Source organism: Cnephaeus nilssonii, assembly GCF_951640355.1.
Source record: "Cnephaeus nilssonii genome assembly, chromosome: 13".
NCBI classification, from domain to species: Eukaryota; Metazoa; Chordata; class Mammalia; order Chiroptera; family Vespertilionidae; genus Cnephaeus; species Cnephaeus nilssonii.
The window spans coordinates 6,820,617-6,839,792 of NC_137084.1; the positions used below are offsets into that span (position 1 = coordinate 6,820,617).

Consider the following 19,176-nt stretch of genomic DNA (forward strand, 5'->3'; position numbering starts at 1 on the left):
GGCCCAATGAGCCAAGGACTGGCAGGTGCCTGACCATCCCTGTGCCTCGGTTTCCCCAACTGAACTAGATGCATAATCTCTCCTGCCTGGGATGGGCGGTGAGCCGGCCCCGCCCTGGCTGCGGAGGCCTATGCAGTCCGCAGGATGGGAGGCTGGCCCCGGCGAGGCCGCGGGGGTCGGTCTGCGCTGCCCAGGGGTCTGTCTATTCTCCCAGCCAGGCCAGGTACCTTCTCCAGGCTGCCCCCTGCTGGGCGTTCAGGGGACACACAATCACTGGCCAGGAAGGCAGCGGGCGTGGGGTCCCCGAAGCTGGCTGCTCTCAATTGGGAGTGCTGTGTGGCCATTTGGTCGCTTCCACATGGCCCGGAAGGGGCACCCGGCTGGACCCCAGGTTGCCCACTGGGAGGGAGCAGCCCAGGCTAACCCCAGGCCAGAGCACCCAGGCTGGGCTGGGCAGGCTCCACCGAGGCCAGCTGGTCCCAGCCCCACCCCGCTCCTCCTCCAGAGGCTGGCACTGGGGTGTGGGGTTGGCAGAGGCTCATGCCTCAGAGGGGCATCAGCGGGCCGGGCTGCCCCTCCCAGAGCCTCGAGCCTCAGGCCACCTCTCCCCCCTCAGCTCAGGCCCGCGGGCCCTCAGTCCCCAGGTCCCTGAAGCCTGCCAGCCGAGCCTGAGGGGTCCTGCAGGGAGACGGCGGCCGGGCCCTGGCACACACTGAGCCAGCCCTGGGGGAAGGCTGCGCTGGCTCGGGGTTTGCTGCTGGGCAAGATGGGTGGGAGTTCTCTGTGCTTGTGATGGAGAGTCCCACGGCACCCAGGGGCCACCCTGCGGTAGGGCCATGCCACCCTGACCCAGGATCCGCAGTGGGTGGAGTGGGAGGTGGGCTTGATGATGGAGGGACCTGGGGGCGGGCCAGCCTGGGGTTCTGTTGGCCCGTGTGTGTGTGTGTGTGTGTGTGTGTGTGTGTGTGTGTGTGTGTGTGCTTGTACACACCTTGGTCTATGTGTTGGGAAACACCCCCACACATGAACACGAACATGACCACACGGACATGCCAACCCACATAACACACGTGCACACGGATACCAACCTGCCACCACCCGTGTTCACACGTGTACACGCTCCTGTGTGCACAGACACACACGCTCACACACCCGCCCCCCATGCACACACACCAGGCACACACGCACTCCTCCCTGCGCAGCCCCTCCCGCTGGCCAGCTCTTCCTGCCGGAGGCACCTCCTGGCCCCCTGCCCCCTCATCCATCTTGCCTGCCAGCCCGTCCCTGGCGTCCCCGTATCCTTCACACCTTCTCATCTCGCTGCTCAATAGCAGGAGGCGGCGTGGCAGCTGTGGCCGCGGGGAGATGGATGGGCCGGCGGGTGTGGAGGGCCGGGGAGCCAGGCCCCTGTCAGCCAGGAACCATGCCCTGCCGGCTCAGGCGGGTGTGGGCACGGTGGGGCTGCGCTCGGGGCGTCCACCCTCCCCGTTCTGCCTGCCGTGGACAGCTTGGCCAGGACCCAGGGACCCCAGCGGTAGCCCCTGGCACACTCCTGCCCCCGGGCACCTCCTCCCTGTGTGCCGGCACCGGGACCTGCGGGCCCGGGTGGAGAGAGCTCTGTTGAGCTGCACGCCCTGCCCAGCCCTGACTCCCCTGAGCTCCCCTGAGCTCATCACACGCCTGGAAACGCACCCGGGGCTGTGCGCCCATCACATACAGATCCTCCCAGGACAGCCACGGCACTGGTTCTCGGAAACACCTGGCACACACAGCACCTGGGGCGGGCATACACGTGGGCACCCACACACGTGTGCACATATTGGGCACACACTTCTGCTCTCCTAGCCGACCCTCTGGCCACAGGAGTGTGGGACGTGGGGGACCCTCCTCTGGTCATGGCCTCCGGAAGCCCTTCTGCTGGTCCGAGGACAGCCGCCCTCAGAGGTTCCCCCGCAGGTTAGGATCTTCCCTGGACACGCCTGGGCACAGAGACAGCTACCACTAGCCCCAGGACACACAGCACGTCCAAGGCCACACGGGGCCAGACTTGCCCCAGATCCTGAGGCCACAGAGAGGCACCACACAAGATGGAGGACACCAGCCATGGCCCCCTGGAATCTTCCACTTTATAGAACGGGAAACTGAGGCATGGGGGTGGGTGTGTGTGGCAAGGGTCATGCTATATAGAAGGTGGCAAGGGGGCCTCTGAGCTGGGGATCATGCCTCAGGTGGGAGGCCTGAGGCCCGGCGGGTGTGGCCTGGGTTAGGGAGCCGGGGCGGGGGCGGGGGCGGGGGCCAGCGCGGGCAGGGCAGGCACAGAGAACGTGACCTTCTCCGTCTGGAAGAAGGCAATGCCCTTCTCGTAGTAGGCGGCCTCGTTGATGAACACGGGGTACGCAGTGGCCTCCCCTTCATAGAGCACGTCCTTGCCGCTGAACGTCTGGAAGACAGGTGCTCCCGGCCGCAGCGGCTCGAAGTCTCGGTCCTGGGAGGACAGCCAAGGCCACGGGTGCTGGGCTGACCTCTGCCCTGGCCCCTGGGGGGGGTGACCCCAGCAGGGACTGTCCCAGATCTGCCCCTCCCTATGGCCTCCCCCGCTCACTCCTTCACTGCCTTCCTCACTATGACAGGGCGTCTGCTGAGATGCCAACTGGCCCTGTGCCTAGACAGGGAGACACCAGTCACCTTGGAAAGACATTTGTCGTTGTGGAAGAGTGCCTCGTGGTTACAGGCACAGAGAGTAAAGCCTTGGTGCAAATTCTTGCTAGCTGTGTGACCTGGAGCAAGTCACTTAACCTCTCTGTTCCTTAGCTTCCTCGGCTTTAAAATAGGAATGATCTCTCCTCCCATCACCCCGAGGTTTACATTAAATGGCTAATAGCACTTATGCTTGCATTTAGTAAACATAATATGAAAGTTGGTTGAATTAAAGTTGTGGAAGAAATCAATCAAAACGACTGTTACTACTTAGCACGGAAGATGGGCAGGGCAGCTTAAGGCCCTGGAGCCCTCAACACGGACAGGGTGGAGCCCCCTCCCACAACATGGTCACAGGATAGCACCTCAAAAGGAAACATGCAGCTGTTTTCGAACAGAAAGGTCCGACCAAGTTCTGACTTTTCCTACAATTGTTACTTTGGTCCTTCAGAGTATTTTTGAAATATCAAATTCTTCCCAATATTTCCCTCTCTGTCATGCCCGTGCCCTGCCAAGCTCTCAGTGTGTGCCAGGTCTGTGTGCTGGGTCGCCCCCATGTTGTGACACGGACAGGGCTGACCGAGGGAGGTGGGGCCCCTGAGACAGACACCCATCCCGGCAGATCCAGAATGACGGGGTCACCTCTGACACGGGAGGGGTCTCCCACTGGTTCCACCGGCAGGAGAGGACCCTGCCGGCCCACAAGGGCTCATCATGGAAGAGGGGTTCTGGCTGGTCACTGGGCTCAGCCGCTGAGCTTTGGGGTGGAGTGAGGAGGGCCTGTGCCACAGAGCAGGTGGCCCCTCTGACGCCCCTCTCACACCTGAAGGCCAGATTGGGGGGGGGGAGGGTTGGGGAACACTTACTAATGAGGCTAGGGCTAAGGCGCCCATCGGGGGCACCCCTGCTGCCTGGGCACTGCAGAAAGCAAAGGCCACGGAGGGCGTGGGCCTTGCTCCACAGCGACCCCATGTGGCAGCAAGGAGAATGGCAGCTGGTTGGCTGCCCTTGCCTACCTTCTTCCTGCCAGATAGACTAGTAGAAACAGGATCCCCCAGTCCCTGGAACATTCAGGAAGGGGAGGCCTGGAGAGGGAGATGCTGGACTCCCCGCTAACTCGCATAGGGGTGCTTGAGGAATTCACTGGGAAGTAGAGGGCTCTGTATTTGCACCTCCAAGCAGGGTCATGCCTGCCCCGCCCCTCCCTCCCCCGGCCTCTCTGCAGCCAGGGGAGGTGTGTCCAGGCTGTTGTGGGGCCCCGGGTCCCCTCCACAGGCTCTGTGAGCATCCCTGTGGCCCAGCGTCCCAGGCCCGTGCAGGGTTCCCGCAGAGGCAGTACGGGTGGGCATGGGCCCGGGCTACTGCCCCCGGCTCCGGATTTGGGGGTGCTGGCGACTCTGAGGGAGGCACTGTGGTCCCTGCCTCTGTGCCCGTTTTCTGACACCTCCCAAAGCTGTGACCTAGGAGCTCCACCGGACAACACACACACACACACACACACACACACAAACACACACACACACACACACACACACACCTGCAGCTGAGGATGCACCATGCCTGCCAGCTCCCCGGCCTCCGTGCGTGGGAAGTTCACGCTGCTCACTTTTCTATACGCTTCCATCTCAAAGGCAGGAAAGGCGGTGCCTGTGTGGGAGGCTGCGTGTGGGAGCCCGTCCCTCCCTCCAGGCCCCGGCGGAGTGGGCCCTGGGGGCCACTCAGGGCTGGCTCCCAGCCCACCCCAGAGCCTGGCTCCTGGGCCCCTGGGCCCCTGGGCCAGGCCCTCTCCTCTCAGGACCTCCGTTTCCCGGCAAGTCCTGGGGTCTCACCCTGGTTGAAGAGCTGGATGAAGTCCAGGGCTGCGGCCACCAAGGCCCTCATCCTGATGAGAAGGTCAGCCCGCAGCACGCCCTGAGGCTGGGGGCCCAGCTCCAGTCCTGGGGACCCAGAGGGAAGGGGTCAGGCAGGTACTCCAGAGACTTGGGCCCTCTGGACCCCTAGACCCCGACCCCGCCCATCATCTGGCCCCGCCCTTCCCAGCCCCCGAGAACTTCGAACGTCTGGGCCCACCCAGTCCATTCTTGGCCACGGAGCTGACGCTGTAACTCTCTTCTCCCGGCAGCTGGTACAGGAAGACCCGGCAGGACAGCTCGGGGCTCTGCAGCTGTGAGCGGAGGGGTGGGTCAGGGCCCAGGCCTACCTGGGCGGGGAAACTGAGTCGAGGGGGGAGCATGGAGGAAGCACAGAGCAGCGTGGGGAGGGGCGGTGGTGGGTCCAGAGGGTGGCAGGGCCCTGGGACTGGAGCCCAGGAGGCACCCCTCCCCAACCCCGTCCCCAGCTGAGAGGCCCCAGCCCCAGCGTGCTCTCCTCCCACCCTCCCCCTCGGCACTCCGCAGGCACGGGGCCACCTGTAGGTGGCGGCACAGGTGCATCGCAAAGACGTTGTGGGTGGATTCCGCGATGAGGCAGGTGCCCATGCTGGCCGTGGTGTTGTGCAGGTCCAGGACGAAGTCAAAGGCCTGGCCCGAGGCCTTGGGCCCCAGCAGCTGGTTCAGCTCTCGGGCCCTTGTCACCTCGTATGGGTCATCCGGGTGGGCCCTGGCACTGCAGGGGCAGGGATGGGGTATCACCACCCACAGTCTCAATCATCAGAGGCTCAATGAGAGCAGGGGAGGGGAGGGAGCCTCGTGTGCTGGCAGGAGTGAACCCCTGAGACCCTGCAGGAGCCACAGACCTCTGCAGCGTGCCTGCCCCTCTCAGGGCTCTTGTTGGCTCCCTGAGGTTCAAACCCTTGGCCTGGCCTGGCCTGGCCCACTTGCCTCACCAGCTCTCACTCCAGCCACACTTCCAGCTGGTCTCACTGCTAGACCTGTGCACCTGCTGGGCCCTTCCCTGGAAACTCCTTTTCTCCTCTCTTCACCTGGTTAACGGGGACTCACCCTTCAGTGCTTGGCTGAGACACCACCTCTTCCAGGAAGCCTTCCCTGACTACCTTTGGTCAGGTTTCTGTAGCCCCCACCCTGCATTTAGCCTCCGGGGTTGTGGTTACTGGGTTCCTCCTCTGTCTCCCGCAGTAAGCTGAGAACAACACCTCATTTCACTCCCCATTCTCTCACCCGAGCTGGCCAGAGCCTGGCTCAGAGGTGGGGCTCAGCGAATGTCCATTAAAGAAAGTAAAGTGAATGCAGACTGAGGCCCTGGCCCAGCCTGAGGTCAGGAAGGCTTCCTGGAGGAGGTGACATCAGTTTGGATTTGTCTGAGCTGAAAAGGAAGAATAGGCATCGAAAACAGAGGGGTGTGCCCTGCTCGCGGCTGGAGGATGAGTGTGAGGTGCGGCTCTCAGTGCCAGTCCAAGGGCCTGGGCCACCGGGCGGCAGGGCCCCACAGCCACCAGGACACTCACGTGAGGAAGGCGCTGGTGAAGGTGCGGTTGAGGTCACAGTCCACGTAGCGGCGGCAGGCGGCCGTGGCCGCTGGGTTGGCCAGCACGGGCACTGCGGAGAAGCTGGGTCTCCGCAGCTCCCCCGGGGCCCGCAGCCAGTGCCGCGCCAGGTAGACGCCAGACATCTCATTGCCGTGGGTGCCCCCGACCACTGCCACGCGGCGCAGGGGCTCTCGAGGCTCAGGCCGCGAGCACATCCCGCGTGGGTGGAGGGCCCGGTGGGTGCGCCTGCTTAGGGCCCAGTGCTGAGCTGGGGTGGGGTGGGGTGGTGAGCTCCCTGAGGTCTGACGAGTCTCAGAGTCCCAGCCAGGCAGGTCGGCTGTCTGTCAAAAGATGTGACGGAGGCCAGCTCAGCTGAGTCCCACTGCGCCTCCACCTCCACCTGCTCCCTCAGGCGCCCGAGCACCTTTCCCGGAGGGTAAGCATTGCCCATACCTGCCTTTGACAGGAGTTCCTTTTGTTGTTGTTAATCCTCACCTGAGGGTTTTCCCATTGATTTTCAGAGAGAGTGGGAGGGAGGGAGGGGAGAGACAGAAAAAAAAACATTGATGTGGGAAAGACACACCGATGGTTTGCCTCCTGCAAGCCCCCTGACAGGGGCCAAGGAATTAACCTGCAACCCAGCATGTGCCCTTGACCGGGAATCGAACCTGCAACCTTTCAGTGCACAGGCCAGTGCTCTCCCACTGAGCCACCCCGGCCAGGGCCACGAGGAGTTTCTTTCTCCTAAGGTGAGGTGAGGGGCCCAGACCTTCACCAGGGGGTACTTGATAGAAGGGGGTTATGCTCCGGTGTTATATACGGGGAGACGGGACACAGTCTGGGGCGGGGAGCACGTCCCATGCATTAGCTGGGAGGTGGCTCCCTGCCAGGTGTCCAGGGCCTCCAGGGCCTCCAGGGCCTCCAGGGCCTCCAGGGCTGGGTGTGCACATGGAGAGCAGCGGGTATTTGTGGGCCCGGAGATCCCCGGGCAGGAAGTGTTGGTGACAAGTTGGCAGAGAGCGAGGGGGGGGCGGTGCAGGCTGAGGTCCAGCCAGAGGTCAGGAGCTGGGGTCTCCCCACCCAGCTCTAGCCCCCCTGCCACCGGCCGCTGCCGCAGCCCCCTGAGTTCAGGTCCTGCAGCCAGGCCGGTGCTCTGGCCAGAGCCAGGCCGGCGCCCAGTGGGGAGCTGCATGTGGCCTTGGAAAATCACCAGCAGGGACTCTTCGAGGCCTGGGACGAACATGAATCTCGAGAGAGGCCTGAGGGCTGCCAAGCAGGCCTCTTACTTCACAAGTGCCAGCCCGGGGCGGAAGGCAGCCCTGGCTCGAGCCACTGACAGCCTGGGCCACCACCACCAGGGACCACAAGTTCCTCGTTGAGGCATGTAGCTTGGCGGCCACCCAGGTGAGAAGTGTCCCCTTCCCCCCCGCAGCAACATGCTCTGCCTCGCAGCCCCCAGAGAGACAGGTGTAGCTCGTGACTCCACCTGCTTTGTTTCGGACGTGACCCTCCGACCCATTTCCCAGATGTGGAACCTGAGGCTCGGACAGAATGCCCCAGGGCACCAGAGGTGGAGCTAGAGCAGGAACCTGGGGGTGTCCAGTCTGAGCCCCCTCCGGGCCTGTCCCTCCCCAGGCTTAGAGTTGGTGTGAAGGTTACATGAGATCACATGTGACTGGGGCCCAGGGGTCCCCACTCTGGGATGCAGTGGAGCCCAGACTCTGTAAGGGCGTCAGCGTCGGGCACAGCGGCCCTGGCTGCAGAGGGCCCCCCACCACACCCCTCCCCGGGCTGCCCAGGGCTCTGCCACGCTCTCAAGGATGGTCCAAAGGTCACTGAGGAGGCAGAGCCGGGCAGTGAACTGTCCAGCCCGGTCACCCAGTGCCTACTCTGTGCCCGGCCCTGAGGCCCTGCCGCCCATCCCTGACAGGCTGTGCGACTTGGGGAGCGTCAGCGCCCTCTCTGGGCCTAGGTTCTGTCCTGGCCCCGAGCCGCGGAGCGGACTGAGGGAGAGGAGGGGCAGCCCCAGCTTGGAAACGGGCACAGCAGACCCTGGCATGACCGAGGGCAGGGGCATCCTCCACGGGTCCCACTTCTTCACGCAGTTGGAGAAACTGAGGCCCAGAGAGCGGTCGAAACCTGAGCCAACCCACAAAATGGTCAGGCTTGACCCAGGGGAGCCACGTGACCTGGGAGCCACTCCTTCGGAGCCCCTGCCTGGCCGTCCACCTCCGGAGCAGGCTCGTCCCCCTTCGGCCTTTGCTCACCGCCTTCCCGCTGTGTTTTCACAGCACCCTCCTCGCAGCCTGTTCCTTCCTCCCAACCCCCACGAGGGCCACCCTGCCCACTCCTTCCCGCCGGCCGGGTGTCCGGGTGGGGGTGGGAGGAAGACTCACCCCATATTGTAGTTTCTCTCAATGGCCCGTCTGGACTATGGTCAGTCACCACAGTGGGACCAGCACCTGTGGCTGAAGCTGACCCCTGAGCGCTAAGGGACCTGGGACGGCCCCAAGCTTCGGGCAGCAGGAGCCCGAGACCGCGGGACAAGGGAGGCCGCTCTCACAGACCTCGAGGCCAGGCCGTGGCAGGGCCCTGGGCAGCCCGGGGAGGGCTGTGCCCAATGCTGGCTCCCTCACAGAGAGTCTGGGCTCACTGCATCCCAGAGTGGGGCCCCCGGGGCACCCGACCCACATGATCTCCTTTAACCCTCACACCAGCTCCAAGGGGTGGGGGGAGCCCATTCTACAAGCGAAGGAAACAGAGGCTCAGAGAAGTGAAGGGACTTGCCCAGAGGCACCCGGTCCGAGTGGCCGAGAGGGATGCCACCCAGGCTGTGGAGGTGGTGGCGCTGCGGCAGGGAGGCGGCAGGACGCGTCGGTGCTGTGTGAGCCAGGCCAGGAGCCCGGCTGCCGGATTCCTCTGGGAGGTGGGGGTGAGGAAGAGGTGGGAGGGAGGGAGAGCTGGGAGGAGAGAGCAGCTGAGCCAAAGCCTGAAGGGCCCTAAGGCTCTCGGAACCCTGTGTGCGGGTCAAAACCCAGGAACAGTCTTCGTTCTGTGCCTGACACACTGTCTCCGGGACTGAGCCTGGTCAGCGGTGACCGAAAGGAAAGGGCTGGGACTGGGAAGGATGGAGTGGGGAGGGGACACGTACCTGTCACATTTGGGGCCTCTCCTGAACAGCCTCCTCAGGGCAGGAGGCTGCACCTGCTCTCAGCCTCCCTGGCAGCCAGGATGCAGTCATGTGACTGCTCTACCAATCAGGGGCCACCAGAGCCCGGCACGCTGGGAATGCCCTCCCCACCCCACCTCCGGTGGCCCCCCAGAGCCACATTTCCCCTGGAGGCTTTGTCCCCTATCTGAACCACAGTAGCCAATGGCCGAGAGGGCAAAGGGAACACGCTTAGGTGGGTGAGGGCGGTGAAATGTCCAGTCTTCGATGAGCAGCATCGTCTGTTCTTTGCTCACTGGGCTCACTGCCCAGACTGGGGCCTGGACACCCTCCAGTTATTCTCAGTCCCCCCCCGCCCACCCCGGCTCTCTCTTTTCAGTCCAATGGTCATTTTGAGGAAGCAACTTCCCAAGGCAGAGGTGGGAGGATGGGATCTCTTAGACCCAGGCCAATGGTCCCTCAGCTTCTCTCTGGGCCTCCTACTCATCCATCATTTTATCCAACCACCCAACCAACTATCCATCATCTCATTCACCCACTCACTTGCCCTCTACCCACCCACCCACCCACCCACCCATCCTTCCATCCATTCGTCCTTTCACTTCCTTATCCATTCTTTCCTTCACTCATCAACAAGCCCCTGTTTAGCACCTCCTTTGAGTCCACCCTGTACCCTTGTGGAGACAACCATCCCCACCAATCCCCAGGGGAGCAGGAAGATCATATCCCCCTGATTCCCTCAATCTCAGGCCACTAGCCCGGGCTCCGAGGGGCGAGGAGCCCACCAAAGCCAGCCTGGGGGTGTGGAAGTGGGCCTCCAGGTGGAGGACTGGGGAGAGAGCAAGGGGCTGGTCACAACGGACCAGACGTGCTGTTGAACGAGCCCTCGCCCACACTTCTCACAAAGCCCGCCATCTCTGCGCTCTGCCCTGTTTGCTGTGTAAACTCAGGTCAGCCCTGTCCTGTCTAGACCTCAGTTTCCCCGTGTGTCAGACAAAGTGGTCAGATGTAGACTCTGCCTGCTCTGATCTTCTCTGGGAGTCTAAGAGCAGGGAGGACAGCCAAGGCCACCCCGTGCACAACCCCTGCCTGTCGCACTCCTTCCTGTTGGTTCCACACACAGCATTAGGGTTCTTGTTGATTACATACTTCAGGCAATTGGCCACATCTGATCACTTCAGGTCAGCTCCCCAAGCCAGGTGTGAGGGGAGCTGTCAGAAATAGTTCTGTATTTGCCCGGCGGGTGTCGACTCATGAACTGGCCACTGGTTCGATTCCCGGTCAGGGCACATGCTGGGGTTGCAGGCTCCATCCCCAGTAAGGGGCGTGCAGAAGGCAGCCGATTGACGATGTTTCTATCTCTCTATCCCTCTCTCAAAATCAACAAAAACGTATTTTTAAAAAAGAAATAGCTCTGTATTTTGGGAGCCGAATTATAGATCCTAATATAAGAGAGTGCTTCCCTTTTTTTTTAAATATGTTTTTATTGGTTTTAGAGAGAGAGGAAGGGAGAGAAAGAAACACTGATGAGAGAGAAACATTGACTGGCTGCCTCCTGCTGGGGGATCCAGTCCACAACCGAAGCATGTGCCCTGACAGGGACTCGAACCCACGACCTTTCAGTGCATGGGATGATGCTCTACCAACTGAGCCACACTTGCCAGGGCAAGGGAGTGCTTTCTAACCACCTGAATTGCCCACCCTTGCGGGGGTGAAGTCTCCGTCACCAGACATATCCAAGCAGAGGGTCAGTGACTCTGTCAGGAGGATGCCCCGGGGATTTGGGCCCTGAGAGAGGGGCCCAGCAGCCCAGCGGTCCTGTCCAGCAGGGAGACTGTTCAGACAAAACCGCGGGAGCAGGACCTCTGCACTCTTGGAGGGGACGCCTGCCTTTCAGGGACCGAGCACGTGGGCAGCAGTGGGAGACCTCGAGGGGCTGTGGGGGTAGGGCGCTGGAGATGGGCCAGGCGCTCACAGCAGGGTGCAGCTCTGGGAGCCCAAGGCCCAGCTCATCAGCTTCTTCTTCACGGCGGTGTAGGGCGGGTAGTGGAGTTCGTTGAGCTTCTCCAGGCCCGCGTGGGAGAGCAGGCAGGCGCGGTGGTTGGAGAAGGTGTCGAAGGAGAACTTGCCGTGGTACCTTCCCATCCCGCTGTGGCCTGTACGGGCACGCAAGTGAGGGCCTGAGGCTGGGCAGCCCACTGCCCACCCCTGGCAGCCAGCTCAGGGAAAGCCTGGCCATTCTAAGGGCCATTTTGCAGATAGGGAAACTGAGGCCTTGAGAGGCCCAGGGCTTAGGTCAACATTAACAAAACTGGGCTTTTCTGGGTCTGGAGTACCCACACAGGCGTCCCCGGGGTGGGGGCTGGAGGTGGAGGAGGGCAGAGCTCACCAACTCCCCCGAACGGCATGGACCACAGAGTCAGGTACATGAAGCCTTCGTTGCCTCCGAAGTTGCCACTGCTGGTCCGCGCCAGCGCCTGGTTCACTACCTGGGGGGGGGGGGGGGGGGGGGGGCAGAGTGGTGGGCTCATCGTCGGGAAAGGGGGCTTGGCCCAGCTGTTCCCCGGCTCCATCCTCTGCTGAGCAGCATCACCTCTCAAGCTCTTTCCACATGGAGGGGCCGTGACCAGAAGCCCAGCTGAAAGGGTCGCAAGCAGCAGCCTGATCGGCCTGTCAGGACGCAGCTTAGCTCCGCCCCATCCCCCTCAGGGCTCTGCTCACCACACAGAGCCTTTGCGTGGTTTAGGCAAACGGTACTCTCGGCAGGCAGCGGGCTCTCCGTCCAGGTGGAGGCTGCCAGGACAGACGCCGCCAGGCACCCGTCTGGCAGGTTTTGGGTGCCGAGCCCTCCCCTGCCAGGCGCCCTTGTGCAGGGAGCCATCGTCTAGGTGACTGGATTAGGGTGGGCTGTCTGCACCCCTTTCAGCGCCTCTGTTGCCCCAACCCTGCCCGGGCCGCACCTGGCTGCTGTTGGAGAAGGCGTACAGGGCCAGGGGCTTCTCCCGGCGGTTGATGAAGTCGATGGCCTCGTCCAGGCTCCTCACGGTCACGATGGGCAGGATGGGCCCGAAGATCTCCTCCTGCATCACCGGCTCCGTCTCCTGCACGTCCACCAGCACCGTGGGGGCTGCCCGGGCACAGGGGACGGCTCAGCCCCGGGTGTGGGGCCTTGGGCAGGGCCCAGGGACCGGGGCTCCAGCTCAGGGATGTTCTAGGGAAGAGAGTCTCCCCACGGCCCTGAGCAGTGACCAGGAGCCCCGTGCCCAGCCGTGGTCTGACAGTCTTAGGGTGACTGGATCTCAGAGCCCTGGAGCCCAAGGTCCCAGGCCCCAGCCTGTTGGAGCAGCGGCGTCCCCACGGAGTCGTGGGCTGCTTTGTAAGCACAGCCCAGCGGGTGCACAGGCCGGGAATCGGCTCACAGGACCCGGGGTCACGGCTGTGGAGCAGCAGGTGCTGGGGCTGAAGCTGGGGATCTGAGTGTTCGGGAGCCTGGACACTGGGCCCAGCTCCGAGAAGCAGGGCTTGGACTCAAGGGTGGGGTCACGGGGTCACAGGCTCAGACCACGGCGACATGTGGCGTTAGTGTCCGGGAATCGTGGCAACGGCCGTGGACCTGGCTGGGCTCCATCAGTGGGGCCCTGGGAACCTCAGGGCCCAGCCTCGGCCCAGCTGTGGCCTCAGCGAGGAGGGGCCTTAGCCCGGGGCCCCGGGTCGGGAGCGCGGGACTCACCGATGTAGCGGTCGCTCTCCTCACTCTGGCCCCCGATGGCCACGCGGCCACAGCCCAGCAGGCCCCGGAGCCGCTGGAAGTGCTTCTCATTGATGATGCGGCCCAGGTCTGGGGAGGCCCTGGGGTCTTCGCCATAGAAGCGGGCGATGGCGCTCTGCAGGGCGGGCACCAGCCGCTCCTGCATGTCGGGGCTGCACAGGACGTAGTCGGGGGCCACGCAGGTCTGGCCGGCGTTGAAGTAGCGGAAAAAGGCCACTCGGTTGGCCACGATCTGGGCGTCGCAGTTGTCGTCCACGTAGCAGGGGTTCTTGCCCCCTAGCTCCAGCGTGACGGGCGTCAGGTGCTTGGCGGCTGCGGCCATGACAATCTTGCCGACTCGAGGGCTCCCTGAGGACATGGGATTGACCTTCATCCTCAACTGGCCTTGGCCAGAGGGTTCAGACACCGCCTGGGATCTGCCTGGCCATGCTCCCCGGGATCCCGCCCTCCAAGACCCAGAGGCCTGGCTGGTGCCACCCGGGACACTCCCACGGGGGACCACAGCCTTTTCCACCCTGCTCTCGGATGCCCTGCCCCAGGACACTGGTGGGGCCATCCTCACCCGTAAATAAGATGTAGTCAAACTTGTGTTTCAGAAGCTGCCCGGTCTCCTCGGGCCCGCCCAGCATCACAGCAAAGCAGCTCTGCAAGGAAGGACGGCAGCTCAGGGGACACTGTGGGCCCCCGGGACGGCCGGACCTCCCAGGCGGGCAGGGGCAGGCCTGTGGGACACGGGGCTGAGGGGGTAAGGCCCGGCTCACCTGGTCCAGGTACTGGGGCAGCACCTCGGCCAGGACCTTCTCTGTGCCCCGGCTGATTTCTGATGGCTTCAGCACCACGCAGTTCCCTGCAGGGGCAGATGGGGGAGATATAGGGGGACGCTGGTGTCCCCACCCCCACCCCAGGGCTGGCATCGGAAAGCAGAGGTGCAGGGAGGGTGTGCGAGGCTAGGGCATAACATAGTGGAATTCTGGGGCTCCCCTGTGGGAAGGGCTGGAAGGGCTATGGGCCAGGAGGGCTCAGACCCCCGCCTCACCGGCCGCGAGGGCGCCCACCAGGGGCAGCAGGGTCAGGTTCACGGGGTAGTTCCAGGGGCTGAGGATGAGCACCAGGCCGAAGGGCTCCTTCCGGATGAAGGCGGAGCTCAGCTGCGTTAACTGGGGTGCAAGATGGATGGTGAGGTCCAGCCAAGGACACCCCTGAGTCCCCTACTTCCAGGGCCCTTGAGGTGCCTGTGCAGTGGCGTCCCCATGAGGACACAGAGGTCCTGTGAGTCGGTGACTCGCCCTGGGTCGGGGTGCGAGGGCCCCAGCCAGCAGCTCACCAGGTTCTTGGCCACTGGCTGGTCCTTCATCCAGGCGTGCAGGTTCCGGAGTGCCAGGTCCACCTCCTTCTGGCACAGGATGAGCTCGGACACGTCTGCCTGAAAGGCTGACTGCGGCGGGGGAAATGCGGGGGTCAGGCCAGGGGCAGGACGGGGAAGGGATCTAGTGTGAGGGGACCCCAGAGGTCCCTACCAGGGACATGGAGACCGTCTCCGGGGACAGCACAGCCGGTCCCCTGGGCAGGTGGCCTGGGCTCCAGGTCCCGCTCTGCCACTTCCCAGCTGCGGGGCCTTGGGGAGTAACACACCCTCACGGGTCTCAGGTTCCCCGTCGGTAATGGAACAGCCACTGAGCCCGCCTGTCTGAGGAGTCAGTGCTGAGAGTGCCGTGAGCACTGCGTGCCAGGGAGGGCCTGTGACATGAACAGGACTGAACCGGGACACGGCCAGCCCCCGCCCCTGCCGCCTCCGCCGCCCCTCACCTTGTGCAGGTCCTGCGCCAGCGCCTCCTGCAGCAGCTGCTTGTGCTCCTGCAGGAAGCGGCCCAGGCCCTTGAGCTGCGCAGCCCGGAACTCTGCCGGCTGCGTCCGCCCGGAGCGGAAGGCCTCCCGCAGCCGCTGCAGCGTGTCCTCGAAGGGGTCCATCCTGCCGGGGTGAAGGCAGTGTGGGCCGGGCCCCCCACCTTCTCAGGCACCCACCCTGCCTCTGCCTGCCCCACATGGGCTCACCCTTGCTGGGACTCACGTGTGACCCCAGAGGTCCAGGGCTGGCCCTGCACCCACCAACACACGCACCCTGCGTTCCTTCATGCCTCCCCTCCACCCAGAGCACCAGACCACAAGCAAAACCCGGGAGAGGACGCTGGTCAGTGCCCGCTCTGGGCCTAACCCAGGCCTCTGAGGGCTCTTTGCCTCCCAGGCCACAGAGCTTCTGCAGTGGCAGATGGGGAACCTCAGTGTCTCTGTCTCTGTGTGTGTCTGTCTCTGTGTGTGTGTGTGTCTGTCTCTGTCTCTGTGTGTGTGTCTGTCTCTGTGTGTGTGTGTCTGTCTCTGTGTGTCTCTGTCTCTGTGTGTGTGTCTGTCTCTGTGTGTGTGTGTGTCTGTCCCTGTGTGTCTCTGTCTCTGTGTGTCTCTGTCTCTGTGTGTGTGTCTGTCTCTCTGTGTGTGTCTGTCTCTGTCTCTGTGTGTGTGTCTGTCTCTGTGTGTGTGTCTGTCTCTGTGTGTGTCTCTGTCTCTGTGTATGTCTGTCTCTGTGTGTCTCTGTCTCTGTGTGTGTGTCTGTCTCTCTGTGTGTGTCTCTGTGTGTGTGTGTGTCTGTCTCTGTGTGTGTGTCTGTCTCTCTGTGTGTGTCTCTGTGTGTGTGTGTGTCTGTCTCTGTGTGTGTCTGTCTCTGTGTGTGTCTGTCTCTGTGTGTGTGTCTGTCTCTGTATGTGTCTGTCTCTGTGTGTGTCTGTCTCTGTGTGTGTGTCTGTCTCTGTGTGTGTCTGTCTCTGTGTGTGTGTCTGTCTCTGTGTGTGTCTGTCTCTGTGTGTGTGTCTGTCTCTGTGTGTGTCTCTCTGTGTGTGTGTGTCTGTCTCTGTATGTGTCTGTCTCTCTGTGTGTGTCTGTCTCTCTCTGTGTGTCTCTGTCTCTGTGTGTGTCTGTCTCTCTGTGTGTGTCTCTGTCTCTGTGTGTCTCTGTGTGTGTGTCTGTCTCTGTGTGTGTCTCTGTGTGCATCTCTGTCTCTCTGTGTGTGTGTCTGTCTCTGTGTGTGTCTGTCTCTGTGTGTGTGTCTCTGTCTCTGTGTGTGTCTCTGTCTCTGTGTGTGTCTCTGTCTCTGTGTGTGTCTCTGTCTCTGTGTGTGTGTGTCTGTCTCTGTGTGTGTCTGTCTCTCCGTGTGCCTGTTTCTGTGTGTGTCTCTATCTCTCTGTGTCTCTGTGTGTGTCTCTGTCTCTGTGTGACGCCCATCCCAGGACCCCAACCCCCGCTCGGCTCTCATTTCCCAGGTGAGGCAGGCGGGGCAGGGGTTCCCTGCCTTCCTCAGCCGTCCTCGTCCGTGTCCGCACTGTGCCCACCGGGAATGCCTGGGGACAGCGTCAGGCTTAGCTTGTCCATGGCCCAGCCCAAAGGCCAGCCCCACCACTGCCCAGTAAAGTGAGGAAGCAGACCAGGGGCTGGGGGCTGCGGTCCCCAGCGGCCCCACAGGGGCTGGAGCTGGACAGCTGGCTCCTGCTTCTCATCCTCGGTGCCCCCTGCCTCGCCTCCCGCTGCAGGGAGCAGGCACCGGCTCGCGGAGGCCCCTGACCCCGGTGGACCTGCGCCACAGCGGTCACCGCAGCAGACTTGGCCCGGCTCGGGGGAACCCCGTCTAGACACGGAACCACGCTGACCGGGAATACGCAGCCTTACAGACACGAGCGGGGTGCTGCGGGCTCTGTGCGAGGCCGGCCAGAGGCTCTGACTGCGGCGGGGAAGCGGTGCTCCGAACAGAGGGCCCTGTGAGGGCACATCTTGAGAACAAGACGCAGCCAGACTTCACGAGGGAGTCGGAATCTATTCTGTGGGCGACGGACGTACCGCAGCCCCGGGAGGGGGCAGAGCTGGCCGCCGGAGCTGAGCGTGTGGCGTGCATCAGCTTACCTGGCCTCCGAGTCTTACCGTCACGCATTGTGAGGATCGGAAACCCAGGCTCCAGAGCCCACCTGAGTTGCCCTCCCAACAGCTAGGATATAGCGACCCCCGCCCCCCCCCCCACCACACACACACACACACACACACACACACAGCTCAGCCCCAGCTCTGCCCACAGCACTGCAACCTGCGCCAGCCTGCGCCTGAGCTTTTTATCGACTTCTCAGCATCTCTGGGCAGCTTCCATAGTGTCTACAGCCGTGGTCGGCAAACTGCGGCTCGCGAGCCACACGCGACTCTTTGGCCCCTTGAGTGTGGCTCTTCCACAAAATACCACGGCCTGGGCGAGTCTATTTTGAAGAAGTGGCGTTAGAAGAAGTTTAAGTTTAAAAAATTTGGCTCTCAAAAGAAATCTCAATCGTTGTCCTGTTGATATTTGTCTCTGTTGACTAACGAGTTTGCTGACCACTGGTCTACAGCGAGAATGCAATACCTCCAAACCCAGAAACAGTCTCACCTTTAGAACCGAAAACCAGACTCGGTTCTGGCCTCCCCTCCCAAGAAGCTCCCCGTTCCTCTCCCCCCTCCATCAGGCACAGCCCTGGGGACACCTGCTTGGCCCCTGTAGGCCCTGCCTCCTCCCCCACCCGGGGCCAGGCCAGCCCTGGGCCCAGACCGTGGGTTCCTCTGAGGCTGCTCCCAGGGGTCTCCATGGGGGACAGTGTGACCTGAGGACACGGGCACAACCAGGGCAGGCAGCACCCGCCCCCTGCGTGGAGCCAGGCCCTGGCCCGTGGGCGCTGCCCTGTGGCCCCACATCTCATCCCTGCCCCCCCCCCATGCCTTCCACCCTCTGGCCCCTCTGCCGCTGCCCCTTGCCCCACGGCCCCACATACCCCAGTGTGGGCTGCGACCTTGAATCCTTCACCATGCCTTTGCCCTCGGTGCCCGACATTCTGCTTCCAGATGAGCCTACCCTGCCCCTGCCCAGGTTTCACACCTGTCTCTGCCAGCTGCTAATCCTCCTAGGAGGCGCTGGCCACACGAGACTCCCTCTGCCCGCTTCGCCCACACCTGGAAGTGGAGTGGCACCTGGGCAGCCTGACAGAACCGCTGGCCTAGTCCAGCCGCCGCCCTGTTCACACACCTACACTTCCCAAGTTGACTGTCCTCTCTCCCCCTGCCCCCCGCCCGAGCTGGCTCTGGAACAGGTCTGGAAATTGCAGGCTGTCAGGAAATTAGCTGACAAATAGAAAGATGTGGGAGGAGGTGGAAATTACAGGATGAAAATGTCAGCGGGACCTTGGCAGCAAATGGTGCCTCCTCCAGGAAGCCCTCAGCCAGCAGAGCTCTATAGCCCATCCAGGTGCCTGCACCAAGCCCTCATGTCCACCACCCGCACCCTACACCACGGGCTCCTTCATCTGCACTCTCCACAGAGAGCCTGACCCGGCCAGGGCAGCTGTGGCTACAGAGTGCTGCATCCTTCCTTTGTCCCTTTATTCTCCTACTGGTGCCCCGGTGCACAGCTTCGTGCACATTGAAAGGAAATTAATTAGAAGGTGGCCAGAGGGGCGGGACTGGGCGAGACGGGCTGGACATGCCCTGGAGCCAACCTCCCGTGGTCCTTCCCAGGCCGGCCGCACCTGGGATGGCGCTGCAGCTCGAATGGCATCTGCGGAGTGAGTGGGGTCCCTCCAGTAGGTGGATCCCTCGGCCTGGCCTGCGGGGATTGGGGCAAAACTGGCTCTCCAACATCCCTGAGGGGTCCCAGATTGTGAGAGGGCGGTTCTTGGGTGACGCACCCCGGAATCGGGCTCCCTCCTCTCTGGTTCCAGGGTGCGTCACCCGAGAACCGCCACTGCCAAGTCACCACAGCTCCGCAGCTCCTGCATTGAGCGTTTGCCCCCTGGTGGTCAGTGCATGTCATAGCTACCGGTCAGACGGTTGCTTAGCCTTTTATATATATGGGCAAGTTGCCTAACCTCTCTGATTCTCTCTGAGGTAACAATAGCACCTAATTGCCATGGTTCTTGAGAAAAATCGCCTGGGAAGAAGCACAGCTCCAGTACAAAGCCAGAGCCCACAATTGCTGGCTCATATTTCTGCAAGTATTTCTCAAGCACTTACTAGGTCTGGGAAGCAAATCAGCCATTCCAGGCAGAGCATGTGAGAACCCGTGTG

The 19,176-nt window shown here is 62.7% G+C and overlaps 2 protein-coding genes across 2 annotated transcripts; both read right to left on the reverse strand.

Annotated features, from left to right (window-relative positions):
* Nucleotides 1-2,263: 2,263 nt before the first annotated feature.
* ACY3 (aminoacylase 3) lies at nucleotides 2,264-6,336 on the reverse strand (the record flags this gene model as incomplete). Its single annotated transcript, XM_079788001.1, has 6 exons — nucleotides 2,264-2,485; nucleotides 4,235-4,344; nucleotides 4,527-4,634; nucleotides 4,768-4,861; nucleotides 5,106-5,301; nucleotides 6,101-6,336. The coding sequence occupies 6 exons, from the start codon at nucleotides 6,334-6,336 to the stop codon at nucleotides 2,264-2,266; spliced, it is 966 nt and encodes a 321-aa protein (XP_079644127.1).
* Nucleotides 6,337-11,261: 4,925 nt separating this feature from the next.
* On the reverse strand, nucleotides 11,262-17,947 carry LOC307109515 (aldehyde dehydrogenase family 3 member B2-like; the record flags this gene model as incomplete). The annotated part of the gene is made up of 10 exons (XM_079788293.1): nucleotides 11,262-11,446; nucleotides 11,680-11,779; nucleotides 12,251-12,417; nucleotides 13,021-13,407; nucleotides 13,622-13,703; nucleotides 13,821-13,906; nucleotides 14,096-14,216; nucleotides 14,384-14,494; nucleotides 14,866-15,028; nucleotides 17,889-17,947. The coding sequence occupies 10 exons, from the start codon at nucleotides 17,945-17,947 to the stop codon at nucleotides 11,262-11,264; spliced, it is 1,461 nt and encodes a 486-aa protein (XP_079644419.1).
* Between the last annotated feature and the right edge of the window lie 1,229 nt (nucleotides 17,948-19,176).